The 19,976-nt window shown below is 35.2% G+C and overlaps 2 protein-coding genes across 2 annotated transcripts in view; one reads left to right on the top strand and one right to left on the bottom strand.

The window, feature by feature from the left end:
* Positions 1-3,785: 3,785 nt before the first annotated feature.
* On the top strand, positions 3,786-14,546 carry TTC14 (tetratricopeptide repeat domain 14). Its single transcript, XM_004477626.5, has 12 exons — positions 3,786-3,946; positions 4,417-4,541; positions 4,651-4,850; positions 5,978-6,062; positions 6,200-6,329; positions 6,674-6,829; positions 7,237-7,308; positions 8,145-8,264; positions 8,372-8,494; positions 10,812-10,929; positions 12,157-12,266; positions 13,129-14,546. The coding sequence occupies exons 1-12, from the start codon at positions 3,786-3,788 to the stop codon at positions 14,036-14,038; spliced, it is 2,310 nt and encodes a 769-aa protein (XP_004477683.1). The 3' UTR covers positions 14,039-14,546.
* Positions 14,547-16,231: 1,685 nt separating this feature from the next.
* The window catches only part of CCDC39 (coiled-coil domain 39 molecular ruler complex subunit), a 64,647-nt gene continuing 60,902 nt past the window's right edge, over positions 16,232-19,976 (bottom strand). The window contains exons 17-20 of the mRNA XM_058295389.1: positions 19,635-19,775; positions 19,314-19,493; positions 19,081-19,166; positions 16,232-17,512 (exon numbers count right to left, since the gene is read on the bottom strand). Of these exons, the coding sequence (XP_058151372.1) occupies positions 17,356-17,512; positions 19,081-19,166; positions 19,314-19,493; positions 19,635-19,775 (564 nt within the window). The 3' untranslated portion in view covers positions 16,232-17,355. The remainder of the gene's footprint in view (positions 17,513-19,080; positions 19,167-19,313; positions 19,494-19,634; positions 19,776-19,976) is intronic.

The following is a 19,976-nucleotide window of genomic DNA, read 5'->3' on the forward strand; positions in this document are numbered from 1 at the left end:
CTGATATAAATGGATACTCACACAGACAGACAGACACACAGGAGGAGAAAGCTCTCTGTCATTTTTGATCCTACCATGTGACAGAAAGAGGGCTCAAACAGTTGAGGCCCTGGGGTGAGAAAAGACTTTGCCTGATAGATTACAGCTGAGATTGGAAAGAAAGCAGAACAACTGAGACTGACATAGGAGGCTCTGAAAGAACCAAGCCTGGAGAGCGAGGACTACAGGATCACTTAAGCACAAAACCTCAAGAGACTGGGCCCACGGAGCTCAAGAGGAAAAGGAAGCCTAGACAGGAAGGCAGCAATCAACCAGAGATCAGGACCATCTTGCTTCAACACTTGGCAACTTCCTTTGGTGAGAAGGCAACCTTGAATTGGACTTTTTATGGCCTTGTAACTGTGAGCTTTTACCCCAAATAAATACCCTTTATAAAAGCCAACAGATTTCTGGTACTTTGCATCAACAGCTCTTAGGTAAACTACTATAGTAATATAAAAGTTTCTGAGAACTAGACGGACTATCTTCTGCAGATATTGTCACGCAGCTGTTATTTGGAAAACTTGGAAGATCCAAGAAAAGCTACACTGAGATATGCTGTTTCTGTCCCTGCAAAATATGGCTACCTTGCTTTTACAAGGTTTCTGTATTTTTTGAATAAACCAGTGATTTACTGTGTATATGTGCACGCGCTCAAACAGAAAAGGCAGGGGATCTCTTTCCACCAGTCGTTAGCCTTCCTGAAATGAAATATATATAACTAAAATGTCCATAACTAAAATATCCTACCCACCTCAATTTCACACTTGCAGTCTTCAGAATGCATCTTGCTTTTTTATACCTCTACTTCTTTAAATATATTGCACCCTCATCCCAAAACACACATACTTGTCTCCCATATCAGCTTACACTATCCTACCCTCCAGAGAAAAGGGATCTAAGCAAACACAGTAGTAGGTGTCCACAACAAGAGTACTACCACTGTGCCGTATTTATTCTTCTTGTGTATACTCCTCCATTGGACTGTGAGCCACTCAAAATCCAGGAACATTTTCTTCACCTTTATATCTCTAGGACCTAGAGAGTATATGTTAAAGAATGTACAGTTGTGCTCATTTAGAAATGAAATTTGACATCACAATGAAAATAGGCCCAGATGCCAGACACCAAAGACCTATTTTGGATGTCCTGCATTTTCTGTCATCACCCCACACACATTCACATAATTATTTACACCATTAAACCTGGAAAATTTTTATTGGAAAATATTAATAAGGGAAGCCAAATGATCACTAGGCCTTTTTGGTCTTGTTTTGTTTTTTGAGGAACTGGGGCTGGAGATTGAACCCGGATCTCATACGTGGGAAGCAGTTGCTCAACCACTGAGCTACACCCTAGACCTTTCAAAAGGTAAACCATTAAACAAAACTGTAAATAAGTACTAAAAAAAAAGTTCCCTTTCTGTGCCCATCTTAAAAAGTTCCATGTAAGAGTGATTCCTCCAGTTGAAAAGCAAACTACTAGCAGATGATTTACCTTCCTCTGTTCCTTGAGAAGGCAGATTAGAAACATAATCAGCAGAATAGGACCTAACTATTAGTACTAATCCTTGGAGTCTTTATGAGGCTTATCTTCTTTGTACCTGATTTCATTTTTGGTGCCTAGTCCCTTCAGTTTGTCCTTCCTCTCCCCCTTGACTCCTACATCAAAGAGCCAACTTCCTGTTCCTTTCAAAGTCCAAGGGATTAAGTGTCGCAGTAGAAGATGAATTTAGATACACCTGTAATTGTAAAGGCTTTATCCCCTGCATGGGAATGATATTTGGGAAGTGAAGAAACCACCTGATACTGTGGCTACCCCACTTAAGATCAACATTAACCAAAGTAGAAAACCCAGCCCAAGTTTTGAGTACACCTGATTCAAGCTCATTATTTCTGACACTGCTCTATACATAATAGGCATTTGACAAATGTCACTCTTGCTGAATGCTCTGACCTTCTAAAACCATTTTATTTTTCCATTTCCATCCCACAACAATTTTATAAGTTCAAATTTTGGGGTCATTGTAAGTTGCTCTGAAGTGAGAATCAGAAAGAAAGGTAGACAGAGTTCATGGAGATGAAGGGGTATGCTACTCCAGAATGGCCTCACAAATTGGCATCCAAGGCTAAATGCCATGCTCTGGAATCTGGTTCGCAGATACTGGGCTTTTCGGTTCTTCTAGGGATAATTAGATCCTTGATGACAGAAAGACTAACTATAATCACATATTTACCACAACACCTATACATTTAATTTTTACTGGCAGGGTTTCCCTTTTCAGTGACACCCTCTTTCCTAAGAGCAACCATGCTCTAGAGTTATGGCTTAAAGCAAATCAGTCTGTACCATTTATTAAAGCTTCCTATCATGCCCATATTTACTTGAAATTTGTCTTTTAAGCTTGCACTCTTCTTTGTTGCATTTTCTCAAGTTTCAGTAAACTACTTATTTGCCAGGACTTTCCACAGTGTGGAGGCATGCACTATGCTCTGGCCCAGTCTTCTACCTAGGATTTCAGTCAGTGAAGGGCAAATTCATCCAGAGACACATAGCTGGAGAGGGTGCACACATTTTTCTTCAAGAGGACTATCTATACCCAATTATCCATATTTAAATGGCACAGATTTTAATATACTGGAATACAAACATACAGCCCCAACTCAAAATTAAAGTCAGTCAGACCTTCTACATGATGAAATATTTTCTCCAGCATTCCTGCCTGTGAGAATCTATTAATACCTAAGTTGGTATCCTAACTCTAGTCACTTACCTAGCTGGATGACATTCCACAACTTACTGACCCTCTCTAGGGTAGTTTTCTCAATGTCCAAAATGAGAGTACAAGGAGGTAGTAACGGTTAGGTTCTTGAGCCAATACGCAAGGGAAAAAAAAAAAGAAGCCTGAAATACCTTTGAAAACCACTTTAATTATCCATAAGTACAGTATATATAGACTTTAGTGAACACAACACGGTACAGTAACTCTTAATGGACAGTAAGTTTTGACGGAGATGAACTGACTAAATAAAACAGTAATATATATGTGCAGATATCCGGGCATCCTGGCTTTAAGACATCGCTGAAATCACTAACAGTGAACCGGGCATGGGTGGAAAACACAAGCCCAGTACTTAATAATATTATTTTAGTGCCCTTCCTTTCTTCTGCCTTCTAGCCAACCCGGAAATCCTCGCAAAGCAGCCGTTTTTATATGATTTATGTCCAAAACGTAGATAGTGATTTACCCAGCGAGAACTCTGAGGGAAGAAGCTGAAGTCCTCATCCCGGGCTTGGCATTAAAAGCGGCTCAGTAAATATGCGGATGAATTACTATTTACCATTGATTAGAGCTGGTGACAAAGGGTCTCCGCAAACGTGAAACTGCCAACTTTAAAATAGTCACTTCAATATCACCACCACACTGTGGAAATCTAAAAAACAACTTTCTCACAAAAAATAACCACCCCAAACGCCTAAATAGCCCAGAACTCTGCAGGCTTAGGCCAATCCTTCGGCTTCCGTACTCTCGCTCGACTTCGCGAGACCGAAGCTGCGCTCAGCCGCGGCACCGCAGCAGGGCAGCTCCGGAACACTTCCGGGAGACTATCTTGTGAGACTGTGATGTGTGCTTCCGGCGGTTTCTGGACTGCTTACCCAAGCCCCCGGGGCCAGCGGCTGAAGTAGTGGACTCGAAAGGGATGAATTAGCAGCCAGCCGGCTCTCAGGTCCAGTGAACTCTAGCCATGGACCGGGACCTTCTGCGGCAGTCGCTGAATTGCCACGGGCCATCGTTGCTGTCCCTGCTCCGGAGCGAACAACAGGACAATCCGCACTTCCGGAGCCTGCTAGGGTCGGTGGCTGAGCCTCTTCGGGGCCCGCCGTCCCAACAGCAGTTACAGGGCAGGTAATGCGACAGCGCCGCCGCTGCAAGATGGGAAAAGGACATAGCTGGGGGCTCCCCTACGGCAGCCGGGAGTGCTTCCGGGAGGAGGGGAACGTGGCCATGTGCACCTAAGAGCTGTGGCACTGGTGCTGAGGGAGGGGTGGAGGAGGATTCGCTCATTGGATGTGTGGGAAATGCTGGTTGCGATCTGAACTTTTTTCCCTGGCACTGTCTAGCCGTGGCGCGGAGTCTGTGGCCGATATCCCTTGGGCTTTCGTGTCTGGAGGTGAGGGAGTTACTTTTTAGGTTTCTCCACCCTCTAATTCCAGCTTGGCAAATGAAAGAATCCCTCGTTAAAACTTTTTCTCGGAGGATACACGTCCTGGAGCTTAGAAGGGAACTGATTGGGCAGTGAAAGCCATAACTAGTAACTTGGGTATGTGAAAAGGCTTTACGGATAGACGAATTTTCAGATTTTGTTTCTTTTTAAGAAAAGAGAAGAGAGTTGACAACATTGAAATACAAAAATTCATTTCCAAAAAAGCGGATCTGCTTTTTGCACTTTCCTGGAAATCAGATGTACCTGTAGGTTCTGAAGTTAATGAAGACAATGAAGGTGAATTTAGTTTTAAAATCTTTCTAAGATTGCGGTGTAGCTTAACAGTACTTTCATATGAAACGGAGCCCAAAATTATTGTTAGTGATTTTGTTAATTATTTTTTCAGATCATTATGCAGTCATGCCACCTTTAGAGCAGTTCATGGAGATACCTAGTATGGACCGGAGAGAATTGTTTTTCCGAGATATTGAGCGTGGTGATATAGTGATTGGAAGAATTAGTTCCATTCGGGAGTTTGGGTTTTTCATGGTATTGATCTGTTTAGGCAGTGGCATTATGAGAGATATATCCCACTTAGAAATCACGGTAAGTTACTCATTTTTCATTTGTTTGGATTGCTTCTATTTTGATAAAAAGTGCCATTTAATGCATGAATTAGGTCTTGGTTATGCAGTTGTGCTTAAGAATACCCTGCCGTGTGTTAATAATAGGGTGGTGTAATTTACGCACGATTGTTTTGTAAACCTACAACTTCTCTAATAAAGGAGAAAGAGAGAGAAGGACAAGATAAAAAAAATAAAAAAAAAAAGAATACCCTGCCCAGATACTTTGGGGAATTAAATATTAATTGGAGAGATATAAACAAGCCTTCTTTAAAAAAAAAATTATTAGCAGTGAAAGTGTTATTTGCATAGTTTCTTCTTCCATGTCAGGATTTGGGTTTTTTGTTTGTTTTGTTTCTTTGATTTGGGGCATGTTGGGAAGACTGAGATTGTCTTTTTTTAACTGCTCAAAGAGTTATCTGTGAACCTGATGAGGTTGGTATTCTGGGCTGCTTCTAGTTGAAGAGGTTCTTAATTATTTAGTATTTCATAGTAGATTATATAGTAAAGTCATAGTAGTAAATTATTCATGTGGATAATTTAGAGAAAAATTACTGTGATATTTGTATATTTCCAATAATTAAATAATTGATTTCTACATTATAAGACCCTTTGCCTGAGATGAATAGTCCAGAATTTGAAATAGTACGTCACTTTAAATGATTTGATATTTTCTATCTATCTTAGCAGATGAAAAAAGAAGACAAGCAGAAGATATCACAGTGGATAACAGTTTATATAAACTTTGGGAAATTTATATTTTCATATATCATAGGAATTGTACTTTCTGGACAAATTTTAGTTTTATTTTTGACAAGCACAAAATACCTTTTTGTTTCATAATCTGTAGATATGTTTGGTTCCTAAAACTAATTGGAAAGTTTCATGAGATTTTAGCTTCTCAGATGAACCAGAAAACATGTTTTATATTTGGGCATAGAAATTATTTGTAATTTAAGCCTTTATTTAAATGTACACTTTAGGGTTTTTTGGTTTTTTTTTATGTTCATGGCAACTATTAGCTGTTTTACTAAACAACTAGAGTAAAAGAGGATCTCATTCTCATTAAAGAATGAAATGTCTGATTTTTTAAAATACTTCTCATTGCAGGCTCTTTGTCCATTAAGAGATGTACCTTCTCATAGTAACCATGGGGATCCTTTATCATATTACCAAATTGGTGACATCATCCGAGGTGATCAGTTTTTTCATATTAACAAACAAAAAGTCAAGTTTTTGTTTTTATTAATAATGACTATGTAGAGAAGTGTTTATTTTCCTACTAGTTTGCATTTTCTTATTAATTGGCTTACCTCTTTTTTTTTTTTTAAGCTGGAATCAAGGATATTGACAGATACCATGAAAAGCTTGCGGTATCTCTGTATAGCTCCTCTCTTCCGCCACACCTATCTGGGATTAAGTTAGGTGTAATTAATTCTGAAGAGCTACCATTGTACTACAGGTAATTTATTCATTTTATTTCAATAACCGTTTATTACAAAGCAGCTTCTTCGATGAAAAATAGCAAAATATGTTAATTTTCTTTTCTTAACCCTTAAGGTATCTCAAACTTGTTAAAAGAAACCAATTCATAATATTGCCACACATCATGTACAAAAATGGTATGAGTATTTAAACTTCATATGATAATGCTATTTCTTTAGTAGAAATGGGACATGCTAATTAATTAGCCATTCTGGAAGAACTGTAAGAGTATTGTATGGTAAAGAGATTCATATCACTTGAAGAATCATATCCAGTATTCTATTAGTCATTGTATTTTTGTTGTGATTTTTTTTTTTAAAGGAGGAGTGTTGAACTAAATAGCAATCCTTTGGAGTCCTATGAAAATATCATGCAGAGTTCCTTGGGATTTGTTAATCCAGGAGTAGTTGAATTCCTTCTAGAAAAACTAGGAATAGATGAATCTAATCCACCATCTTTAATGAGAGGCCTACAAAGGTATAGTAAATCAGTATTTTTCTCTTAGATGGTGAGGGAAACAGTGCTGAGCTTAGAAGCTACATAACCAAGGGGCATACTTAGCCATCCTATGTAGCAGGTTTGACCTCATGTCAAACGTTGAATGAAACAGGTGATCCCATTTCTTTGAATGGGATTAGATGTGGACCAAATAAAGATGTGCACACTTCTCATGTACACACTTTTCTTACAAGTTTTATGTATATGCTGAAGAGATAATTATTTAACAGTAATAACCATTCCTGACTGTTAAAGGATTTTGCTCTGTAAATGGAATAAACATGGTTTTTTTGGAATTCATGCTTTCAATGTAGAGTGTCTATCAGGTAGTATGAAGTTTAGTTTTTAAAAAGTGTTTATTGTTTGATTTTTATTTCCTTTAATAGTAAAAATTTCTCTGAAGACGATTTTGCTTCTGCATTAAGAAAGAAACAGTCTGCATCTTGGGCTTTAAAATGGTATGAACACTTTGTCTTTCAATATTGCTTTAGTGACTCTAAAAGGTTACAGTAATTTAAGTATTCATATACCATTTTTAAGACCAAATTTACTTATAAATGAGGTAAAATATATCTTCAACAGTAGCTTTTTTTTTTTTTAAGATTTATTTCTTTATTTATTTCTCTCCCCCACCACCCCCATTGTCTGTGCTCTGTGTCCATTCATTCACTATGTGTTCTTCTGTGTTTGCTTGCATTCTTGTCAGTGGCACCAGGAATCTGTGTCTCTTTGTTGCATCATCTTGCTGCGTCAGCTCTCCGTGTATGCAGCGCCATTCCTGGACAGGCTGCGCTTTTTTTGCACAGGGTGCCTCTGCTTGTGGGGGCACACTCCTTGCACTTGGGGCTCTCCTATGCGGGGGACACCCCTGCATGGCTCAGCACTCCTTGCGTGCATCTGCACTGCTCATGGGTCAGCTCCCCACATGGGTCAGGAGGACCTGGGTTTGAACCTTGGGCCTCCCATATGGTAGGTGGACACTCTTTCAGTTGAGCCAAATCCATTTCCCAATAGTAGCCTTTTTAAATAGGTGTGTGTGGTCTGTGTTATAAGCTTAATGAACTTAAGTTTTTTTAGCTTTTTCGTTTTTTTCAAAAGAAATTATTATATTGATATCTTGATTTAATATATTATTATGAAAATATTCATAGGCAGAATGCTTGTTAGGTATATTGAGTATTGAAAACTAATATTTACCAAATTTGATGGTAGTTGCTTTTAAAATTTATTCACACTAATATTTTATTTGGGTATTCTGCAAAATGTTTATTTTGCTTTACAAATGCTTTTTTAGTGTGAAGATTGGAGTTGATTATTTTAAGGTTGGACGTCATGTGGATGCTATGAATGAATACAATAAGGCTCTGGAAATAGACAAACAAAATGTGGAAGCTTTGGTAGCTCGTGGAGCACTGTAAGTGAATTAAGGATTTCAAGAAATGTTTACAAGGTAAATGTGTATAAGATTTACATATAATTCACAAGATAAATTACCCTAACTTTGTTTCTTCCTACCTTTAGATATGCAACAAAAGGAAGTCTGAATAAAGCAATAGAAGATTTTGAGCTTGCATTGGAAAACTGTCCAAGTCACAGGAACGCAAGAAAATACCTCTGCCAGACACTTGTAGAAAGAGGAGGGCAGTGAGTGTCAGGTGTTTTGTTAATAGTGGTGGTCTAATATTTCACGAACTACTATACAATCTTGAACTTAATGTAAGGAAATAGCGTTTTAATTCAGAACATCATTTTTTTTTTAATTAAAAACTATTTAAATTTCAAAAAATAAAATAGCAGGCAAAAAAAGCTTAATAAATTATGAAAACATTACTTCAAAAATCCTGTCCAGGCACATTTATCTTATTTAATCCTAAAAACAAACTGAATTATTAGAGATATTTTTGTATTCAAGTTTATTGTTTAAAATATCCATTTCCATTGCATACAAATATAAATGTAAAGGTACAAGAAATTAGATTAAGGATTTTTTCCCTGGACATACACTAGGATTCTTCATTTTAATTAAATACATAAAAATATGAATTGAGGGTTCTATAATTGTGAAACAAATTAATTATTCTACCCTGTCCAATAAAAATCCACAAATTTAGATTTAATGGAAGAACAGATCCTTAAGAACCAGATATTCTAAATTGGCATAATGTCTGACTTAGTAATTGTATCATAAAAATTTAATGAGTAACAGACCAGAAAATTTATTAAGTATTTTGAAGAAACGTGAAACATCCAGTATAAATAATTACAGCCTACTTTAATGACTAAAAGCCAGTTTAGATTAATAATTAGTAGCTTCTTTTTTGCTGTTGAATTTTTTAAATGGGTAATCTCTCTGCTGTTTCATGAATTTGCCTTCAAGTTTGTATGAACATTCTGGTTTAAAGGATCACAAATCACAAATTGATGAGTTTTAATGATATTTGTTTTTAAAACAAATTATAGGAACTTCTAACTAGACTCGAGTAATTGGAGCAGCGTTCAACTTCCTCACTAGGTAGATAGATAATAGATAGATAGTACCTTGTGGTTGTCTTATTACCTACATCTTAGTTTCTTTTAGCTGAGTGAATGGCAGCACGATCCATGTAGTTATGCAACCCAGAAATATTAGTCATCTTTGGCTCATCCCTTATACTCTACATCCAGTTTACTGATGTATAAGTGATTCCATTGACACTGCTGTTTTTTGTTTATATTTTCAATAATTATCTTTTTTTCCTTTTAAAGAATTGAAAACATTTTGCAAAATCCTTTCACTCTTATATATTCAAACTTTCTAATTATGATTTTTCGTAGCATAGACTTAATGATCGTCATCAATTTTCCTACCTACAGGCTGGTTTTTGTTTTTGTTTTGTTTTTGTTTTTAACATATTTACAATTTTTATCAGAACAGAAATAAAGTGCAAAACCAATAACAGCAGTGAGTCAGAAAAGTAAATATACACACGCTGTAAATAGACAGCTTTATATTTCAGTGATTAATCATAATAACACCACTTAATTTGTTTTTGATAAAGATGTCTTTTTCATCTAAGTGCTTTCTTAGGTAGCTCTTTATCTTACGGCTTTTGTTATAGAGTTGGGAAATTCTTTATAATATATGAAATATATATAATGCATATAATTTGATATGTCAGAGAACCTCAAAGAGGGAAAGGTCTTTTTTAACTGGGAAAAGAGAAAATCTGCATTAAAATGGAGACACAAATGAGTCTTCAAACAGAATGCAATGACCATCCACTTCCATAAATCTGGAATACAGTGAACAGTAAATCTGATATGCTGGAAGCTGCGCTGTGAGTTGGAAGGGCTCAGTGGGGCAAGCCACATTTTATTCTTGCCTCTACCCTTATTCCACCATTAATTAGCTTTTTTTTTTTGCAGTTTGAATCAGATTTTATTAACAAACTGAAAAGCATAACTTACAGATAGAAATTTCTTAACATATTTTTTTTTGCTTTTTTTTTTTTTTTAAAGGTAGTAGATTACAAGAACTACAGGCTGGTTTTGATACACGTGTGTGTGTTGTTATTTCCAAAGAATTTTGACAATTATCTGGGGAAAATTTTTTCATAAATGACTAAGAAAAGCCAGCCTACATAATTATAATTCTAGAGTAACACTCAGGATCTTAAACTAAATTTGCAGGAGATACCAGGTCATAATGTCTTTTTATAAATTACTAAAACATAACAATACTGGACCTATAGTGCAGCTTTAGTTACTAGTACCTGATTCTTCTTTGTTCTATATGATCTCGTTACCAAATAAGAACCAGTAAAAAACCCACATGATTTAAGTATTGTTTATTTTGGAGGATAATTTGCTTAAAATGGTTTTTCCCTAGTAATAGTCCTCTCATGTAAGCCTCTAACCTGTGTGCATATTTGGGAACTTTTGTTGTTTTTATATAAAAGCTAAGTCTTCCTTTTGAATTTAGGTTAGAAGAAGAAGAAAAGTTTTTAAATGCTGAAGGTTACTATAAGAAAGCTTTGGCTTTGGATGAGACTTTTAAAGATGCAGAGGATGCATTGCAGAAACTTCACAAATATATGCAGGTGATTCTTTATTTCCTCTTAGAAATTTAGTGATAATTGAAATCAATGCAAATACCTTTCTTCAAGGGAAAACTATTGTAGATTACTTAAATTCCTAATTTGGTTTGAAATTAACGCATAGAATATCTTTTTTGTCATTGCTCAAAAATACAATTAATAGCAAATTCCCTTTGGTATGTGATTTTGAGAATTGTCCTTGTATAAGCATATCTCAGAGAGATTGTAGGTTCAGTTCCAGACCACCACAGTAACACAAATGTCACACTAAAGCAAGTCACAAATGATTTGGTTTCCCAGTGCATATAAAAGTTATATTTACACTATACTGTAGTTTACTAAGTGTACAATAGCATTATGTCTCAAAAAACACTGTGCATTTCTTAATTAAAATGTGGCACAGAGACACAAAGTGAGCATAAGCTGTTGGAAGAACGGCGCTGATAGACTTGCTTAATGCAGGGTTGTCACAAACCTTCAGTTTGTAAAAAAAATGCAGTATCTACAAAGTGTAACAATATGAAGTGCAATAGAACTAGGTATGCCTATAGTGAGCTTTCTTGGTGGTTGCAAAATTATCAGCGAAAACTGTCATAATTGAGCTAATTATAAACCTTTTTGAGAAATATTTTAAGCTGTCTTTTCCTGTAATACTGATGATGATGTTTTCTCATGCATTTTCTTCTGAATTGGACCATTGCTGCTGTGTCTGACATCTGGTGCTGCTCATCCCCATCCACAAACTGGAAAATGATTTCTTATGTAATCATGCATCCAACTGGGCTGTGCTATTTTTATAATGGTTTGTATTTAAACATTGTGATTCTCCCCTCAATTCACCTTAATGGGATTTATTTGTAAAATTGTGTCCTGTTTAATTTTTTCTAATTTTTTTTTTTTTAATAAATACTTTTTCATGTATTCTTTGTTTTTACCTTGTTCTTATACTCTGGTTCATGGGTATACCAATGCAATGGCTTCTCCTTTTTTTCACTGGATACCAACTGCAATATGGTCCTCAATACTGTTCTGGCTATTGCAATGATTAATGCCAAATACCTGAATGATTAATTTTTCATATGTTCAAAAATACTTGTATAATGCTGGATGTATGATAATTTGGGTATACTAAACTTGGTTGTCGGTTGGGGGATGGTCTTTTGAATATTGGGTTTTATATATTTTGCTATTTTTAACGTGTGGTTTTTTCTGATACCTGGGTTCTAAAAGAAATCTTTGGAATTAAGAGAAAAACAAGCTGAAAAAGAAGAAAAGCAGAAAACTAAGAAAATAGAAACAAGTGCAGAAAAATTGCGTAAGCTCTTAAAAGAGGAGAAGAGGTAAACTATAATATTCAGTATTTTTAATTTAAAGCAACTACTGAGTTGAACCAAAGTACCATATGGATAAAGTAAGTAAGAAATGAAAGTACTTTTAAGTGATAATCAATGACTGCTAAGAATTCTTAGCCAAGAATGTATGTTTTTCTGTAAAAAGAGATTAAGCAAAGTGGACTCTTAAGACTAGAATTGTTCATTTTTTTTAAAAAATTGAACTTACTGTAGAATTAAAATATATAATGAGTTGTTTTAATTATCTGTATTTTATGGAGAAATGTTTAAGAACTAGAGCAGTGGTTCTTAACTGGGGGTGATTTTACACCCTAGAGTACATTTGGCAATGTGGAAACATTTTTGGTTGTCGTAATTGGTAGAGTGCTACTGGCATCTAGTGGTTAGAGACTGATGATTGCACTAAACATCCTACAATGCACAGAACAGGCCCTCCCCCATTTTGCCCCACCTCAACCCCACAAAGAATTATTGGACCCTAAATGTCAGTAGTGCTGAGATGGAAAAACAGTGAACTAGAGCTAGTCAGATGTAAAACTTTAGTTCTTTCCTTTATGTGTTCAGGTAGTCTTAAGCTTTTAAAGTAGTGTTTGAAATGTCACTGTGTCTTTCAGATATGATAGATTTACATAAGTGACACCTGTCTACACGAATATTTTCCCCCCAAAGTTATACCTTTGTTAGTACAATTAGCTCTGTATTGACTGAGATTATAATGTTGTTTGCCTAAGCCACAACTTACAAATCTTTATGAATTCTTCAGAGAGAACAAAATAGTACCAAATCTTTATCGATAATATAGTAGAAATGTTTTTATATTTACATCTGATGACTTAATTATATTTTTTAGGTTAAAAAAGAAAAGAAAAAAATCATCTTCTTCAAGTGTTTCCTCTGCTGATGAATCAGTTTCTTCTTCATCATCCTCTTCTGGTCACAGGAGACAAAAGAAACGAAAGAGAAACCGTTCAGAGTCTTCTCGCAGTTCCAGAAGACATTCATCTAAGGCATCTTCAAATCAGATAGATCAGAATAGAAAAGATGAGTGCTATCCACTTCCAGCCAATACTTCAGCATCTTTCCTTCACCAGAAACAAGAAGTGGAAAAACTATTGGAAAAACAAGATAGGTTACCATATCAGAAGACACAGGTAAAAGAGAAAGATAGATACCGTCTCTCTTCATCTTCAGTTGAAATTCCGGATGATTTTGGAGGTAGGTCTAATGATCCAAGAGATTTGTACAATAGCTATAAATCTCAGGCAGGTAGTAGCAAAACAGAACAGCCATGTAAATCAGAAAGGCATTTTTCTAGTAGAAGAGATTCCTCAGATACTTTCTGTAGGAATTCAGATGACAAGATAAAAGTTTATGGTTATAGAAGATTTGAAAAGGATATAGAGGGAAGAAAAGAGCATTATAGAAGGTGGGAGCCCGGTTCAGTGAGGTATTCTACTTCACCAGCAAGCTCAGACTACCCTTGGAAGTCAGTTGACAAATATAAAAAATATACTTATTCTGGATCACGTGACTTTAGTAGACATGAGCAAAGATATCAGCTAAATACAAATCAAGGAGAATATGAAAGGGAAGACAATTATGGGGAGGATATTAAAACAGAGGTTCCAGAAGAAGATGGACTAAATAGCAAAGAACAGTCAGAAAGTGGAGTTAAAAAAAATTTACCTCAAAATTTGCTCAATATATTTAATCAGATAGCTGAATTTGAGAAAGAAAAAGGAAATAAGCCAAAAAATTAATATGCCAAGGATATCAACACCATTACCATAAAGAGATTTTTTTAATTGTGTCTTCAGTCATAATAGTCCAATTCAAAAGTCTCTGCTCCTACAATTATTTTATTTTTAGAGACTGCAGAGAACAAATGCCTTCAGCATTTCTCAGATTATTTCAGTTGTAGATCCCCTTTTCACAGCCTGATTTTTAGACTTTTCATGTGTGTATGTACAGTATTTCTTTGCCCGACTGACAATTTAAACTTATTTACCTAAAGATAATTCTCTGAAAGTATTGTTTCTTGATTATAATGATGTATGAGAATTCCTGGATGTACCTTTTACTTCCTGCTGGTTATTAAATTTGTGCATTGAACACTTGAATTGTTTTCATTAAAAATCTCTTCACTCTCTGTTCTGTTAAATTAAAAGCGCTTTAAAAGGTTTTAAGAGTTTTAAAAGTTTATATGTCTGAATGTTCCTTAAGTTGCATTTCGTATTTGTTTAAATAATAAATCATTTTGCACAGTTACTTTAAGATGGTAGACAGATTATCTGTCTTGTTTAATTGGCATTTAAGGCTTGTTTTAATTTAAAAGGGTTGTGCACACTCATTGTCTTCTATCCAGCTCAAGTACCTTACCATGACAGGAATAAGGCCATGAAAATCGAATATGAGCCCAGTTTTCTTATTTCTACATTTTTGCCTTGTTGCTAACAGAGCCCTAAGAAATTTTTTTACTTTAAATATTGACAAGTCTATAAAGACTATATTAAGCAAAAGTAGATCAGAATAGAAAAGAATCCTTTTAGCAAAAGCAAATAGCAGTGGCAAAAAAACAGCACACTGAAAATCTGGTTTTCCTCTAGGGAAAGAAAATTAGGAAACTCCTAATATTGCAAAATGTTCAGTTGGAAAGGTACTAGGCATGTTTTCAAATAGCTTAGAGCTGGCCTGTGTCTTACTTTTCTTCTCTTTGCATCTCCTCTCCCCTGATAACTTCCTTTCTCTGGGTCTCTAAATAAATGACTAGGCCAACCTGAGCCTTGTTATTACTCAGAATAAATTCCAACAGAGCTCAAGGAAGAGAAGACTTGGATTGTAAAATTCTTCGAAAATAACTGAAAGCTGAATGGTATATTCTCGGGGAGATACAGGTGTTTGGGGTTTGATGGTCTTTACAGTGACCCTTAGTACTAATACTTAGAGTATCACTGCATGGGTAGGCAGGTGGGTATCCCTCTACAAAGGTCTAAGTGAGGAATGATAGAGGAAGAAGACTTTATTCCTTGTCCTGTTTTGTGGTTTCTGCCAACAGTAAAATACCAAAACTTGAAGTACTGTGTGTGCTATTTGTGTCCTTCAAATTCCAGTAGTGGGACCCTAATGGAAAAATTGAAATTTGCTTTGCAGTAGAACTGGGGAAAAAATCCTGGTCAAAAGCAATAGAAAATGGCAGTAGAAATAGGCCAGTCACTCAGGAATTAGTCTTTCCACCAAGAAACTCATCTTAAGACCCCCTAGTTCTATATATTAATATCTTTATAATAAAATGAGTGTCACTATCAACCAGCACTGTAGTTTTCCAAAGCTGCTTTGTAGCATACGTTACATTTGGGTACAAAAAAAGTAGTGTCTAGCAGGCTGCCTGAATTTTCCCCACACTTCTTTCATGGGACATCATGAAGAGAGTACACAAACCAATTTCTAAGGCAGTATTCAGGAAGCCAGCCATAGCAAAAAATACTGATAATTTACATTGTCAAGAATCCCTAGTAATATATCAAGCAATTTTTTCCTTAGTGTCATGATTACAGTTTATACACACACCAGTTTCCGTAAGTAATGAAGCATGACTTTGTAACAAAGCAGATGGATGTAACTCCCTGAAATGTAGTTCCAGATTGGGAGATAAAGGGGTTGATTCCCTTTCTCACCAGTTAGGATTATTACACTGCAATGCTAAAGTTGGAAGTTATTTAAGAGTTAAATGTAGACTTGTTTTGCGAGCCAAACCATTCCGTGGTAGGCCCTGGGTGGTAATTCAATAATAGAATTTATTGCATGATTATGATGTGTCAGACCCTGTGAGTTTTGTATATATTAGCTCATTATTTCAATTAAGTTAGGATGTAAGTGATTATTACTGTCTCCATACTAAAAATAAGGGGGAAAAAGCATAAATTGCCCAAAGTCACAGAACTAAGACACAATTCAGCTTTCATAGATTACAATGTTTAATATTTCAAGATCTAAGATTTACAAATTAATGATATAGGGCTGAGAATAAGAACTATGATGAACATACAAAGGGATTGTAAACAATCAGTTTTTGATCTTACAAAATATCATGAATTTGAATAATTTTAGTCAAAATTTATCCAGCATTTTTACCCATCTTATTTATTAGACTTAGCTATGTCTATTGCTGGCTATTTCTTTTAAAAAAAATCATAATGATCAGGAGAAATAGATTGACTACCATGACTTCTTTTCAAAAGAAGGAACTGGGAGTGATGGTTCCAAACTTTTTTCCCCCAAAAGGCTGCTGCCTTGAAGGAGAGAACACTTAAGTACATAGGTTCTCATGTATTTATTTGAAACTCATAACATTGCCCTGATACTCTATACAGTCTATTCCAAGAGTTAAGCATTGGACACATATTATAATAAAGTATTAACTGGGAAAGCTAATTCTAAATCTGGTAGCCTACCTCCACTTTAAATTGATATAATTCCATTGCGAATCAGTCACAGCTGATTTATCTAAATTGTTGATTAAATCAAGGAAATTTCCAAAATATGTTTTTACTCTTTATGCTTGGTTGTCTGTGTCTCAAAAATTCTTTAATGTGTTTATTTCAAGAGAGGAGAGTAATTCTTCCTTGGAAATTTGTTAAGCTGCATTTTTAGTGCTATGTCTCTCTCTCCAATCAATTGTGTTTTGGGGTGGTGAGGAATGCTCTTCGGTTAAAAATTTACATCAGAAGAACAAAGTGCCTTAAAAAAATTTCTCCACAAAAAGTCTGGGAAATACATGTTTTTCTGAATAAGGAAAACCTAATTACAAGATGGTCCAGAGTAAATGAGAATTTTAGTCCTATTGTGAACTCTCTTAGACGTTCATGAAGCACACTATTTTCAAATAGAACATCAAGATACCAGTGAAGAACATCATTTTTCTTGTACTTGTATAACATGTAGCCCTGTTAAAAGTCTAACAATATTTCAGTAGGACTATCATTATTTTATTACCTCCCCCCTCCAATCAGAGTGGGATTTTTTGCATTAAAATGTAAGATTTTTGTTTTTACAACGTGTTCAAAAGAGTTTAAAATGTTTAGTTGTTGCTCTTTTTACTTTTACCATTACTGGAGCTACTACTAGCTGTAGCTGGCCTTGAAGTCCTGCCTATTACAGAAGGAGAAGCGGGTAAGTGCAGCTCTAATACTTTAATCGAAGTCTGAGAAGCAGAAGTACTTGAAGTCCTAGATGACCTAAAAGGAAAACCAGAATTATTACAAATTTAATTCAAAATTTACATTTTAGTCCAGACCCCTCCTCATTATCAGCAAAAGATGTAATTCCATAAATAATTAAATAGATCAAAGAGTACATATTATCAAAAGTGTTAATAAATTTTAAAAGCATGACCATATATATCAAGAAAATTAACAAAAAAAAAAAAACGGGGGGGAGGTGGGGAGAGAAAATTTCATGCCAATAGGAAAAGAGTTAAAATACATTTCTATAATGAGAAAAAATGTTTTAAACTAATTTTATAGAGTTGCAATCATTAAGTATTTTTTTTACATAATCATATCAAAAAGAAGATGGGCAAGGGAATTTGGGTGCTGGCAAGAATGATTAAAATGACAGTTTATGTAATTTAAACTGAAGAGGAAAGGGAGTAGCCTATTAACAAGAATAAAGTGGAATGGAATTGGGGTTCCAGTGAGGCTGATAGAATAAGAGGAGGCTGGGACAGAACTGGGATATCTGGATTTGTGATTTGAAAGACAAGTTTTGCCCAACAAGACCCTGGGTATAGCTTTTCAAGGAAGTGCCTGAGGAGAGTGGAGTCATGGGTGAGGACACCAAGGAACTGACATAGGGTATGTGAAAAGTATTGTTTGTGAAAACAGAATTACCACTGTCTAAACGGGGAATAAAACATTGAGTCCCGGTGGCCTGTGTATTTTGTTAGTAGAAAATTTTCACAAATTTTAATTGGTTTTACATATCCTCATTAACTGTTACAGTGTAAATTGCCTTACCTCAGGGGTCCAGATTTGGAAAGCATAACTTTAGCCATGCAATTCTAAAATGTCAAGTTTTAAATATATATATATATATATATACACACACACACACACACACACAATGAAAGTACAGTAATGCTCAAGTGGCTGCCCACTGTTTATGTAGAAAGCATTTTTATACTTAAACCACTGCCTTTTAGAGCTTCCCTTTTTCTTTATGAAATCTACATCGACTAATGAAAAGTGATAATAAGAGACTGATGAATATAGGAGATCCGATATTCTAAAATTAGGATCACCTTTCTCATCAGCGAAGTTGATCAGACATCCCTAATGATTGAATTCTGGTTAACAGTCAACAGCATTTAAGAATAGTTTCCTTTTTTTAACAAAATAAAGCATAAATTACATAACATCGTATCTTCAAAATTTTCCAGGTGATTTTAATTGCAAAAATTATATTCCACATGTCTGTATCTCAGTTGTCCTTTCATGGTTTAAAAACAGCTTCCCCCAACTGGGAATTCAGCATGACAGAGGTAACTCAAATTATCACTCTGCTTCATTCCACTGAAATTTCTGGAAATGGATGCACCAGATAGAAGCCAGAAGGTTTCGCTCTACTGCCTGGTATCAATGACAGTGACATAGGGAGGTAGCTGAGGATGAGAAGGACACTTACAGTGAACTGACAGAATCTAATAGCTGTGTTGATTTTGGAAGTGGCTAGTTTCACCAGATAAGCTGTGAGAGTTAAGGAGGTATTGTTTTAAGGAAGAGGTTTTTTTTAACTTTCCACTTACCTTGCAGATAACAGTGAAGTCTGAGAAGGAGATCTAGAACTTTGACGACTGCCTTTAGTACTAGCTGTAGGTAGTTCTAAACCATTCTGAAAGAATGTCCAATAGTGATCATTAGCAACACTGCATTTTATGAGGAAAATATTTTTAATTAAATTCCACTTTATGCTGTATGCATAAACATTTTTATTTTCATCAAAGCGTTTAAGGAATATTTATAAACAGTACTGTCTTACCTGTTGAAAATATGTTTGGAGGATAATACGGATCTCAGAATTTTCTTCTGTAATATCAACTAGCATTTCATCAATGATCTTGTGGAACTGTTTCACTTCCCGAAGTTCGATGTCTTGTTCTTCTAGTGTTTCATCTTTAGTTTTTTTCAAGAGACGGATTTCCTTGATGAGTTTTGCACACTGTTGATTAATAATAAATAATTTTATATCTATTTTCTGGAACTTAATATATTTTGTTAATGGATAAAGGAGCATTTAGGTTTGCCATTTGGAACTTCAAAAACTAATAATGACAAGGTCAGTTTTAAAAAGATTAAATACCTGTTTAGTTACTCTCTCTAATTTTGGCTTCTGCTCCTCAGTCTCTTTACTTAGTTGAAATGAAAGAGCCTGCTTCTCAGATAATTTTTCTTTGACATTATTTGTTAAATGTTTTATGACTTCTAATGTATTTTCCATGCTCTGCAGAGAATAAAGTATTAGTATATACTTACTGGTAAAAATGTAAACAATAATATAACTTGCCATTTGTCAAGTATTCATTTAGTTTTGTAGGTAATATATATGTTTTCTTGGTGGAGAATATGTATAATTGATTTATGGATTAAATTTGGTATATAATTCCACTGGAAAATATTTTTATGATACTTGGTGGGGGAGAAG

The sequence above is a fragment of the Dasypus novemcinctus genome, chromosome 4, assembly GCF_030445035.2.
Source record: "Dasypus novemcinctus isolate mDasNov1 chromosome 4, mDasNov1.1.hap2, whole genome shotgun sequence".
NCBI lineage: Eukaryota > Metazoa > Chordata > Mammalia > Cingulata > Dasypodidae > Dasypus > Dasypus novemcinctus.

Bases quoted from the DNA above. Each gene is read 5' to 3' on its own strand.
- TTC14 (XM_004477626.5), top strand. From the start codon at position 3,786: ATGGACCGGGACCTTCTGCGGCAGTCGCTGAATTGCCACGGGCCATCG. The intron at 8,495-10,811 runs GTGAGTGTCAGG...TTTTGAATTTAG, and splicing joins CTTGTAGAAAGAGGAGGGCA to GTTAGAAGAAGAAGAAAAGT. The intron at 12,267-13,128 runs GTAAACTATAAT...TATATTTTTTAG, and splicing joins CTCTTAAAAGAGGAGAAGAG to GTTAAAAAAGAAAAGAAAAA.